The 10,760-nt window shown below is 41.1% G+C and overlaps 2 protein-coding genes across 2 annotated transcripts; both read right to left on the bottom strand.

Annotated features, from left to right (window-relative positions):
- Nucleotides 1-4,493, bottom strand: LOC118332835 (serine/threonine-protein kinase NIM1-like; the record flags this gene model as incomplete). Its single annotated transcript, XM_035668263.1, is given in 5 exon segments — nt 1-507; nt 2,094-2,362; nt 3,231-3,525; nt 4,243-4,367; nt 4,370-4,493. Coding segments are annotated over 5 exon segments (1,224 nt in total), but the record flags the coding sequence as incomplete, so codon positions are not given.
- Nucleotides 4,494-5,382: 889 nt separating this feature from the next.
- Nucleotides 5,383-10,350, bottom strand: LOC118332355 (coiled-coil domain-containing protein 152-like). The gene is made up of 8 exons (XM_035667592.1): nt 10,257-10,350; nt 9,651-9,756; nt 9,137-9,205; nt 8,699-8,763; nt 7,840-7,975; nt 7,319-7,446; nt 7,065-7,172; nt 5,383-5,941 (listed from the first exon to the last, which is right to left on the bottom strand). The coding sequence occupies exons 1-8, from the start codon at nt 10,317-10,319 to the stop codon at nt 5,813-5,815; spliced, it is 804 nt and encodes a 267-aa protein (XP_035523485.1). The 5' UTR covers nt 10,320-10,350; the 3' UTR covers nt 5,383-5,812.
- Nucleotides 10,351-10,760: the final 410 nt, after the last annotated feature.

Below are 10,760 nucleotides of genomic sequence, written 5' to 3'. Positions count from 1 at the left end.
CTCCTCCTCCAGGTCCCCTCTTAGTCCCAGTTTATGCAGAGGACTCACTGGTTCGGGAGGCACCAATGACCAAGGAAACTCCACAGGTAAGAGCCAATCGCAGCCCAGCATCTGGTCGATGGCGTAGCGCTCGGCGGGGACCGTCTTCAAGATGCCCTTGATGAGCCTCTGGCAGGGGCCGGGCACCCAGGGAGGGATGGTGAAGGCGCCTTCGATAATGCTGCGCCGCAGCTTGCCCATGGTGTCTGCGCGGAACGGCATAGTGCCGGTCACCATGAAGAAAAGCAAGACCCCCATGGCCCACACATCTACTGGGGGCCCCAGGTAGCACTCGTCCCTGAAGAGCTCTGGGGCGGCGTAGGGCGGCGAGCCACAGAAGGTGTCAAGGGCATCGTTGCGGTTTGAAACCCGCGTGCTGAATCCAAAGTCGGCCACCTTCACGCAGCTGGTGCTGGTGAACAGAACGTTCTCCGCCTTCAGGTCCCGGTGAATGATGTTGATGTTATGCTGCACAGTGAAACATACGAGCTGGTTAGATATTTCTAAATATCAAACAAATCTTAAATGATAGATTTTCTGTGGGACTCTTCATTATAACCTGGATTTTTAATTTTACAGCCATTTCTACTGATTATGATAACCTTATACCTGGTCTTGTCGGGACATCACAGCTCTATAGTTGTGATTAATTATAACTAACCCTTCCTGCCTATTTTGGAACCTCAGTCAATGTTGCTATATTAGAAGGAACATAACATTTTGAATGAAGTTAGCTAATATTAGCAAAATGCTAGCTAAATAGCTAGCTAGATAGTTATCTAGCTAACATTAGCTAGTAGATGTAACTACCTAGGTAACGATTAGTGTCGAGAGCAAAACGCAAGCTACCTAGCCAATTAGCCACCCAACTATCTAGCTAATGATTGATGTAGATTAGCTAGCTAGCTAGTGGACGTTGTGCTAACATTAGCTAACTTAAAGGTACAGTGTGTAGGATTTAGTGGCATCTAGAGGTGTAAAACGCCCCTATCTAGAAACATTGTGGTTCCAAATGGCGGATCCCATGGCAGTTTATTGATATAAACGTCTCATTCTAACGTAACAAAAACACAATTATTCTTATATTCAGGTGATTATACACTAATGAAAATTAAAATAGTTATGCATATGATATTCCATTTTTGCCAATAAATCCTCATAAATGTCACACACTGGACCTTTAAGATATGTCATTTTTATCATCTTCAGCCTAGCACATAGCATATCTAAGCACAGGAAAGGAGAAAGTTGTTATAATTGGATTTGGGCTGGATAGATATTTTGAAGCCATTTTGTTTATAGTTAACTGCATCAAAGTGAATAATCTGACAAACTCTGTTATTAAGACTCATTTCTGTTTAAAGCTGATTACCTGCAGCACTTAAGCTGGTACCTAAAATGATCATCTCTGCTACAGAAAAGAAAATTTGCCCTCAAATTCCTAAAAATAATACTAAGATTGATTGGTGTTCCAGTGTTTGTGCTAAACTGTACTACAGACACCCTTGACGGATTAAATTGATACTGATCTTCTTATCTAACTCCCGGTAAAACAGCAGCCAAGCATAATCCCAAACGGTGGAGTCAGGGGTGGATCTAGCGAGGTGCCTCTAATGCCTGGCCACCCCAGCTACCACCCCAGTCTGGTATCGAATACTGTCAAAGGCAACCATTAATTGAAAATATATTTTTTGATAATGTGTAAAAACAGAAATTAACATATATAATTTAACTATTTGTCATGGCCACACACATGGACAAGTGATCGGATTGAAAAAATACATGTATTTGGAAATATGTCTGAAGACCTGAAAATATTTCTTTTTATTGATTTCTAATTCCACCTTTAGATGTTTTCTATTCAATGCTTTACTAATGTGCCACAATAATGTCATGTTTTTGAGTTCAAATCTCTTAATTTGGGGTATTTTCCAAGAGAATATTGATATATTTGATTGTCTCTATGGCACCCTCTGGCAACCCCATGAAACCCCATTCCCTGTTTGGAGTACCCTTCACTGAGAACAACCCAGAAATGTTTCTCTGTCACTAACCATATATTTAATGGCAGAAAGGATCTGTGCGAAGGTGATCTTGCTGGTGTTGTCAGACAGTTTCCCGTCGTTGCAGATCCTGTTGTGGAGGTCTCCTCCTCCTGCGTACTCCAGCACCAGGTACAGCCGGCTCGGCGTCTCCACTACCTCGTACAGTTGGACCACATTGGGGTGCCGGAGCAACTCCATGCTGCTGATCTCCCTGGAGAGCAGACGCTGGGCCTGACTGTCCAACCTGGTCTTATCCAGGATCTTCAGGGCCACTTTGTCTACAAGAAGGACAGATAGAAGGGCAAGCAGACATTACACAACAGTCCAGCTGCTCAGGACTTGCTGAAAGTGGAACAGAAACCACAAATTACCCAACTTATACTGAATGTAATGTCATTTGTAATTGATCAACCATGTAAGTCATTTATTCCGAATTCTTTTTTGCTGTGTAAAGCACAAATTTCTCGTGCCAATTCATCATATGTCATGTCAAGCACACATGCAATGCCCAGTGAGAGAAAAAAGAGAGAATGTAGCCAATGTGTTGTATTGAGATGAATGAAATAAGGCAAGCTTTTAGGGCTGGCTGTGGCTCAGGAGATAGAACAGGTCAACCACTAATCAGAAAGCTAGCGGTTCGATCCTCGGCTTCTCCCTCTGCGTGTCGAAATGTCCTTGGGCAAGAATGGTGTGTGACTGTGTCTGAATGGGATTAGTTAGTTTCTAATGAGCAGTTAGCACCTTGAATGGCAGCCTCTGCCATCAGTGTATGAATGGGTGAATGGGACAGCATTTTGAGTGGCTGGAAGACTAGAAAGGTGCAATATAAGTGTTATCATTAATAGCCTTTGGTGGGAATCGGCCCTTATATATGGCAGCATCCATCCGGTTCAGAAGGGCAAGGTCTGGTCTCAAGGACTTGGCCACAGGCTGGGCTTGTGCAGAACTCTACTAACAAGGGTTAAATCTTTTTCTCTTTTTTTGTCTTTCTCATCCAGTTTAACAGTGTATGACCTCCCTCTGTTGCTCACCCTTTTCCACAAGCTATTTACAAGGTGTTCTGAGTCTCTAAACAGTGACAGCACTTTAATCAAAGGCAAAAGAATTGGGTGGTGTGAGGGACAGATGCAGTCAGTGTACGCCTACCTTTAGTCAGAGCATGGAAGGCCAGTTTGACCCTGGAGAAGGTCCCACAGCCAATCTCCCCACGGACCTTGTAGAAGCCCACCCTGCGGCCTATGATCAGCTCCTTGATGGTATTCTCGTCCTTGCACATGTCGGTGGTGAGCTTCTGCAGGGGGGTGAGGCGCAGCACGCCGTCGGCCTCCTCATCCTCGGGGCCGACATCAGAGCTGTCCGTCAGGCTGTAGATACTGTGGCGGGGTCTGGTGCTCGTCACATGGTACTGGCCTCCAGGCATTTCTGCAGCAGGCCGAAGATAAGGTCATCTTCAAAAACATGATTATGTCATTAAGTTTTTGCCAGCACGTGGTTTGGACATACACTAGTTACTTTCTTTTCATGAAGTTCTTAATAGGATGTTAGAAAACACCAGCTTTACTTTACTGGAAATACCACAGAGCAGTGCTGTAAATATCCATGTAACAGTGGTTTTAAAAGTATCCAGAAAGGGTCAACTCGTGAGACCAAGTGCATTATTCATTGTCAAAAGTAGCTGCAGAATGGGTCTAACCCAATCACAAAATGAGGATGCAAGCATTTGACATCACATGTACATAGTGCAGTCGCGTTTCCTTAATGAAACATCATTTCTCTGATATTCCCTTTAAATGTCCCCTTAACATCATACATAATTATTCTACTGCTTCACTGAAACCGTATGACTTTAGATTTTAATACTTCACCAATATATTTAAAAAAAATCTTAGATGTCTTATGCAACATTATGTTGCCATATTACTGTAACTGTACTAGAGACTAGAATCTTGTAAGCCTACAGTGGCTGCATTAAGAAGGAGAAAGTTAACAACACGGGATAATAGAACTAGAGAGTCTAGAAAACAAGATTGTTGTTTATCCAAGTTTCCATGCTCTGCATCAAAACACACCTGTACAATCCATTGAAAGCAGCAATACAAAAACAAAAGCTGTTCTTTTGGCCCAGTAGGACCCAGAAAACTCATTTTACTTCACTTACATGCTGAGGTCTGTGACAGAATCCAAATATCCATGCAGAAAGTCCTATCCCCGTGAGCAGAGCGGTGCCGTCATAGCCTCCCTTCCCGTCCTCTCTAACTGATGAGAGGATGGCTAAGACCACAGGAGGGGAGGGGGCGCGTGTGTTTGAGCCATCAAGTCAAGTGGACAGGCTTCTCTGGCCACACCTCTTACCGCTCACCTCTCCCCGTCTTCACCCACTCCTCCTTACTGTGGGGCCGAAGGATTAAGGTGGTGTCATGAACTCTAATCCTGTTTCAATTTAGGAACGTCCCAATCCCTTCAAATGACGAACATCAGTGCAGGGTCGGCAAAAATGAGGCCAAAAGGATGCAAGAGACGACACATGCGCACACGTGTGTGTACCTGCAGTATGTATGACCAGAGTGCTTTGGTTTGCAGGTACACAGCAGAACACAATTGTGTGAGAGAAACCGGTAAGGTCGATCTCCTGGCTTTTGTGAAGATGAAATGTTATGCAACGGTCTTACCAAATGTTCCCATAGAGATTAGCTCTCTGTCCCCTTTAGAGGCTGGCTGAGCAGCACAGATAAAGAGATTACAAAGCATGAGGTCAACACTTCACCAGGCGGAGCGTCTTCATTCAGGTGTACTGTACCTGTGAGGAGCAGTGGAGGGACAGCGGGGGAGACACTACGGTCAAAAGACACTAAGACAGTCCTATCTACTTTCTTTTATGTAATGCAAGTGTAGTTTAGTTTAAATTGATCACAGATATATTGGTAGATCAAAATCCAGCATCAACTGGACTCCAGTGCATGCAGGATAAAGAAATCATCATACGTGCTGCAGAATATCACACATTTTGGTATTGAGGGAGAACTGCTCAGGATGATTTTTAAGTCCAGACTGACTGCATTACTATGAATGTTCTCACTGAACGCTCCGCTCTCATTTCAATCAACATAAATAAATTGATTCTTAATTACCTATTCAGGTTTTAGGCTACTGATAAAAGCAGATGTTAGCAGAAGTTTGCTTTTTTAAACAACAATGAGAAGACATTACAAGAAGTCGAGTTCAAGAGCTTCACCTCTCCGAAATGTCAATATTAGAACATGTTTATGTCAAGAAATCTGAAAAAATGAAATAGAAGAGATGAGTTAAATGATTTATTTGGTCTTTGAATAAAAGGTGTAAACAGGTTTAATTCCCTGAATGGGACTAGTACGTCTACACCTCCCCCCTCCCTCTGTCCCTGCCTCGCACACTTGCTCCCATGCAGGCGTGTGATTGGATTAAAGCCTTAGACAGGAATACAACCTGTGTTTAAATGTACACACTGGTCACCTGCAAGCAGGGCAGTGACACTGCACATCTAGCCAAGTAAAACACAATAAGCAGTATGGCTAAATAAATGATCTGTAAAATAAGTCGAAAGCTCTGAGGAACTGAATTTTGCTTTGAAATGAAAGTGAAATACAAATCTGGAAAATTTCAAAACACCTCAGTCCCTTCTGCCCCCTAGGGAGTCAAGACTTTGCACCTGCAGAGCTGACAGGTCAATGGCTAGTTAGCCTCTAAACAAACTAGATCTTTCTTCTCTTCAGACGGCCGTCACTGAAGCCGCAGGGACGCTGGTTCTCTTCCAGCTCTTTGATTCTCTGACGCAGAGCCACAATCTCCTTGTTCTTCTCCTCCTGGAAGAACTGCAGCTTCTGAGGATACAGTTAATCCACACACACAACTAGAAAGAGGCACTATAAACAAGACACACTTCTCAGAACAGAGCGGCACAGCTGACCCATAAAAACACCAAACACTGATGTATTATTTTATTTTTCTTGTGAATGGCTGCATCAGGTAAATTACTGATTTAGTGATTGCTAATTCAATTCCTTTTAAGGCTGGAACTAATTATCATTTTCATTATTTATGAAATGATTTCATTTTTTTAATACACTTAGTGTCTAAAATGTCAGAAAGTGATGAAAAATGCACATCACCATTTCCCATCTTCAAATTGCTACTCAATTCAGAATGATATAAAACAGAGAAAAGCTGCAAATTCTCACATTTGAGAAGCTGGAACCAGAGAATGTTTGACATTTGTTTTAATAAATAATCAGTTATCTGACTCTGAAAACCTGATGCTGCTAACAGTCTTTGGCTAACAACCCTCAACAGAACTGATCTGTGTTCAGACTGTAGGCAAAGTGGTGTTGTCTATATAATGCAGATGCAAAGACCTGAGTTGACACAAACAGACATGAGTTTGCCCCGGGCGACATGTCTGTGAGAGCTGAAATACATCAGCTTTACTGAAATCACTTTCTCTGCACCTTGGTTTTATGAGAAAAGAGGAAATATGGAAGAAAGAACAGAATAAACTGGAGTTTCGGACACACACACACACATGCTGGATGTTTGCGTTGCTAGCTAGCTGCAGCTCAGCATGTTGGCTGTTGCTGGTGAATAAAAACAACATTAAAACACTGCAGTGGTCAGATACATGAGAGTAACATACGGTGAAAATGAAGTCTGATGACATTTTAGACTACTTTCTTTCTCAGACTTTTGTCTTCCAGGCAAATAACAAAGCTAATGGGGCATACTGGGAAGTGATGTGCTTAGACGGTGTGGACTAACAGGAAGAGACATCCAGGTCCAATAATAAGGTCTGCATGCCCAAGGACACAAACTGACAAACCAAAACTCTTGAAGGATCAAACATATGATAGATGTTCCTTCAAAGTTATAGAATGATTACCACTGACATGCGTCTTATACTTTGTTAGTTCACCTCTATAATAAAAAGGCGAGGATGAGTGGGCTGCTCACCCTCTTGAAGACACTCTGCGGTAGAAGGCTGGAGCCATGTTGTTGTTGCTGCTGCTGCTGTTGGCTCATCTGAGCTGTACTCTCAACTCTGGCTAACCTTGCACCAAACTGCCAAAACACACAGAGCAAAACACCAACAAGCTCATAGAGAAGCAAAGCGGAGTTGGACTTCATCTTGAAATAATTTGAGACTTTTGCTCAGAAGAATCACTCCAGCAATACTGTTGGAGGTAAAGTGTAACTTTTAATTTCACCTCCATCTGTAACTTCAGGAGCTCGCTCTGCCTCTCCCTCTCCTGCTCCTTCAGCCTCTTCTTCATCTCCTCCAGATCCAGATCCTTTTCCTCCAACAGCTTCTTTACTTCAGTGTCTTTAGCTTCCACTGTTGGGAAATAAACCAAAAGCAGGCACCAGCCAAATACAGATTCAGCTTTAACATGCTTTGTTTGTTTGTTTTCTCTGTTTTTGTCTTATTCAGTTTCTCCTCTGCTGCTCTGCTCTGACGCTCCGAGCTGAAATCAAGACAATCCTTTTAGGGATCACTGTTATGAAACTCTTTTGATGACGTTTTACTGAGAAATTAAGTAGGAAATGCTCCACACTTTTGCCTACATTGTGTTTTCAAGTGTTGAATGTAAATTTCAGGATATATCTGATTTACTTTAAGATTTTAGGGCTGCAAGGAGGTTATTTTGTACATTTATAAAGTCAGTATTCCCTGAAACATCTTACACCATCAACCCTGTCACTGTCTCAGTGTTTTGTGAGTTCTTACACTGATGAAGCCCCTGCCTGTGAGCCTCCTCCACCTCTCTCCTCCACTGCTGCCTTACAGTCTCTAGCTCCCTCTTGTGTCTCTCTCCTGCTACTCTCATTTCACTGACCAGCCGCTGAACCTCAGCCTCTCCATCCTGATCACAACACACGGGACACACAACATCACTGACCGACGTTGGAGCTGAAACATTTGGAATTGCTACCTGGCTTTAAGGAGAGAACCAACTGATCGTTATGTTTTTTTCTTCAACCCCATAAAACAAATATACAAATCCATGCTGTTCATTTGCATGCTCTACATCTCTAACCACACTCACATAAATAAATAAATAACACAGGAAGCAAAGACTTTAAGGGCTGAAAAACAGTTTGACAAAGAAAAATTTCTTTACTGCTTTAGCTTTGACTGATGATCAGTTGATCAATATAATTAAAAATTGTCTTCACTAGTAGAGCTGCACGATATGGATTTCCCAGCTGGTACAATAATCAATAATTACCTGCTTCTCATGGCCGATACCGATAAGATAACCTATAATTTCACAGTTTTGTATTTTTAAAAACACTTCATATACTGTAGTTTATGCACACCTTTTCTAGTAAAGTTAGTAATAGTAAAGTAATAGAACATAAGGTCTATCAACTGCTGCACATAAGAATTCAAAATAAATGATTATTATTATCAACCGATAGCTACTACTTCACTACCCAACAATGACTGCAGTGCTCAGAAAGCGGACATACAGAGCATCACCTTGTGCACAGACCAGCTTTCAATTAAACCTGCTGATTCATTGTTGTATTCAATTTATTTAATGCTAAATTCTGTCAGTGTCCACTCCTGCCTCACTACTTACCTTTACTGTTCTCTCATTCTGTTGTTTCAGTTCCGCCATATCGTTCTTCAGTCTCTCATTCTCCTCTACAACATGAGCAGTTTCAGAATAATCATATGATGCTTACAGTGAATTTCATCTGTATGTAAGTAACTATGTCAATGGTGCTTTGGTGGTGCGATTATACTTTATATATATATATATATATATATATATATATATGTATAATACTAAATGGATATCACATAATCAACAAAGAAAATACAACATTTTTACTTTAAAGCAACATGAAAAACAACAACAGCAGCAAAAACTATTACATCTAGAGCTTAGTTACTGCAGACCTGTTTTGTGGTAAACATGTGCTATATGAGATCTGAGAAATCAGAGTACTTTCAGTATCCAGAGATTCATTTGTGGTCTTCAAAGAACATGTGTCCAGTGGGTTATTACAGTTACCTCTGAGGCTGCACTGCTCCTGCAGAGTCTGCTGTAGTCTGTCCACAGTGACGAGAAGACTGTTTCTCTCTGCAACATGGATTGTTTTTAACAACTATCGTCATACAGGTCCCACTAAAAGCAACTCAGTGAGGGTTTATACAGCCACGAAAATCTATTTTTTCAGGTATTGCTTAATTTTTAGAAATCTACCTCACACACTATCTGAAACTGAGAGTCATCCAGTACTTTTCCCCATACAAACTAATGTAATACCCAAATAACTGATGATGACCTGCATGGCAATGTGTTACAAATAAGTAGTAATTCTAATAAATCAGCTCATCTGTAAATTTGAACAAATTTAGGAATTTCATTTCCTGAACTGAAAACTGGAGACACCAGGTCAGGAGGACTGTCGTTTGACAAAGTCACCAGCAGAGGGAGACATACCAACACCAAACGAAGCACCATGAGCATCTTAAATCTTGGGAAACAAACGCTCCCGTTTTCAAATGAAAGGACAGAAACTCACCCTCAATCAGACTTTTCTCCTTGGTCAGATAGAATTTCATGAGTCTGTTGGCGTCCTCCAGCATGATCTCCAACATATTGTTTTTGCCATTAACTTCTGTAATTTTCTGTTTGATAAACGTAAAGGCAAGTTATTCTTTATACCACAATGGTCCTCATAGAGGTGGATACAGTCACTCATACACAGTATTGGGCACTTTGATTGTGGAGTCAGGTTTTATTTTATTCCGGTTACTGTTTGTCATTTATGACTTTTCATTGTATGTTGTACGTTTCTTTAGTTTTATGTGACTTTATGTGAGGATGTAATTAAAATCAAACTCTAGACAAATAGTGTGGCAAAAGTAAACAAGTGACTAAGGTTAATCACAGTCCTGGAACATAATCACATAAAAGTGTCTTCTTGGAAACTGTCAGATTATGACTACGGTTACCACTCCCAGAGAACCCCTATAATTAACGTTAACTATATGTAAAGAACATTTCTCTGACTCCTTCTCATCTTTTTAACTCTTTAGCCAGTCTAGCTAATGCTGTGGCAAAAACTGAAGAACAGAAAATCAAATGGAAGATGTCCATAACTATCCATCAGCTAATGCTACCTTACCTCTTCCAGTTGAGTAAACTTCTCCATAAAGTTTTCGAGACTAACACCGTTTAACTTGATCATTTTTATAGTGTAGGGGAGAGCAAACGACTGTAAAATACGGTTTCATTAAAGCTTCACAAACGTCACGTAAAGAAATTAGCCGCTAGCTTGTTAAAGCTAGCTTAGCTCCACTGCACGAGCTGGTAAAAGGCTGTTTATAGCTCGTGCCATACGGCGTATGGCTCGTGCGGAGAAGTTACTCATTCATGTAAATAAGACCAGATGCTGAACCATCTGATGACATTAGAGCACTCAGTAAATCTATTAAATAAGTGATTTAACTGCATTTTCAGGTATTTAGGATAAGCCTTTGTTACACTAAATACTTAATACTCAGCATTTCAGAGCAAAGTGTGTGGACTTTGTATGTAGCATCCTGCAAGGCAGTAATAAGAATTTATATAATAATAAGTTACAAATATTCAAATGTGAATGATCATATGATCTAAAAATATATATATA

This window comes from Morone saxatilis, unplaced genomic scaffold (assembly GCF_004916995.1).
Source record: "Morone saxatilis isolate NCDOM2014 unplaced genomic scaffold, NCSU_SB_2.0 Contig21, whole genome shotgun sequence".
NCBI lineage: Eukaryota > Metazoa > Chordata > Actinopteri > Moronidae > Morone > Morone saxatilis.
The sequence above is the reverse complement of the archived record's forward strand: the minus strand, read 5'-3'. Positions and strand labels throughout refer to the sequence as shown.

Bases quoted from the DNA above. Each gene is read 5' to 3' on its own strand.
- LOC118332355 (XM_035667592.1), bottom strand. From the start codon at position 10,319: ATGATCAAGTTAAACGGTGTTAGTCTCGAAAACTTTATGGAGAAGTTT. The intron at 8,764-9,136 runs GTAACTGTAATA...CTCATGTTGTAG, and splicing joins GGAGCAGTGCAGCCTCAGAG to AGGAGAATGAGAGACTGAAG. The intron at 7,173-7,318 runs GTGAAATTAAAA...GTGTTTTGGCAG, and splicing joins TCCTGAAGTTACAGATGGAG to TTTGGTGCAAGGTTAGCCAG.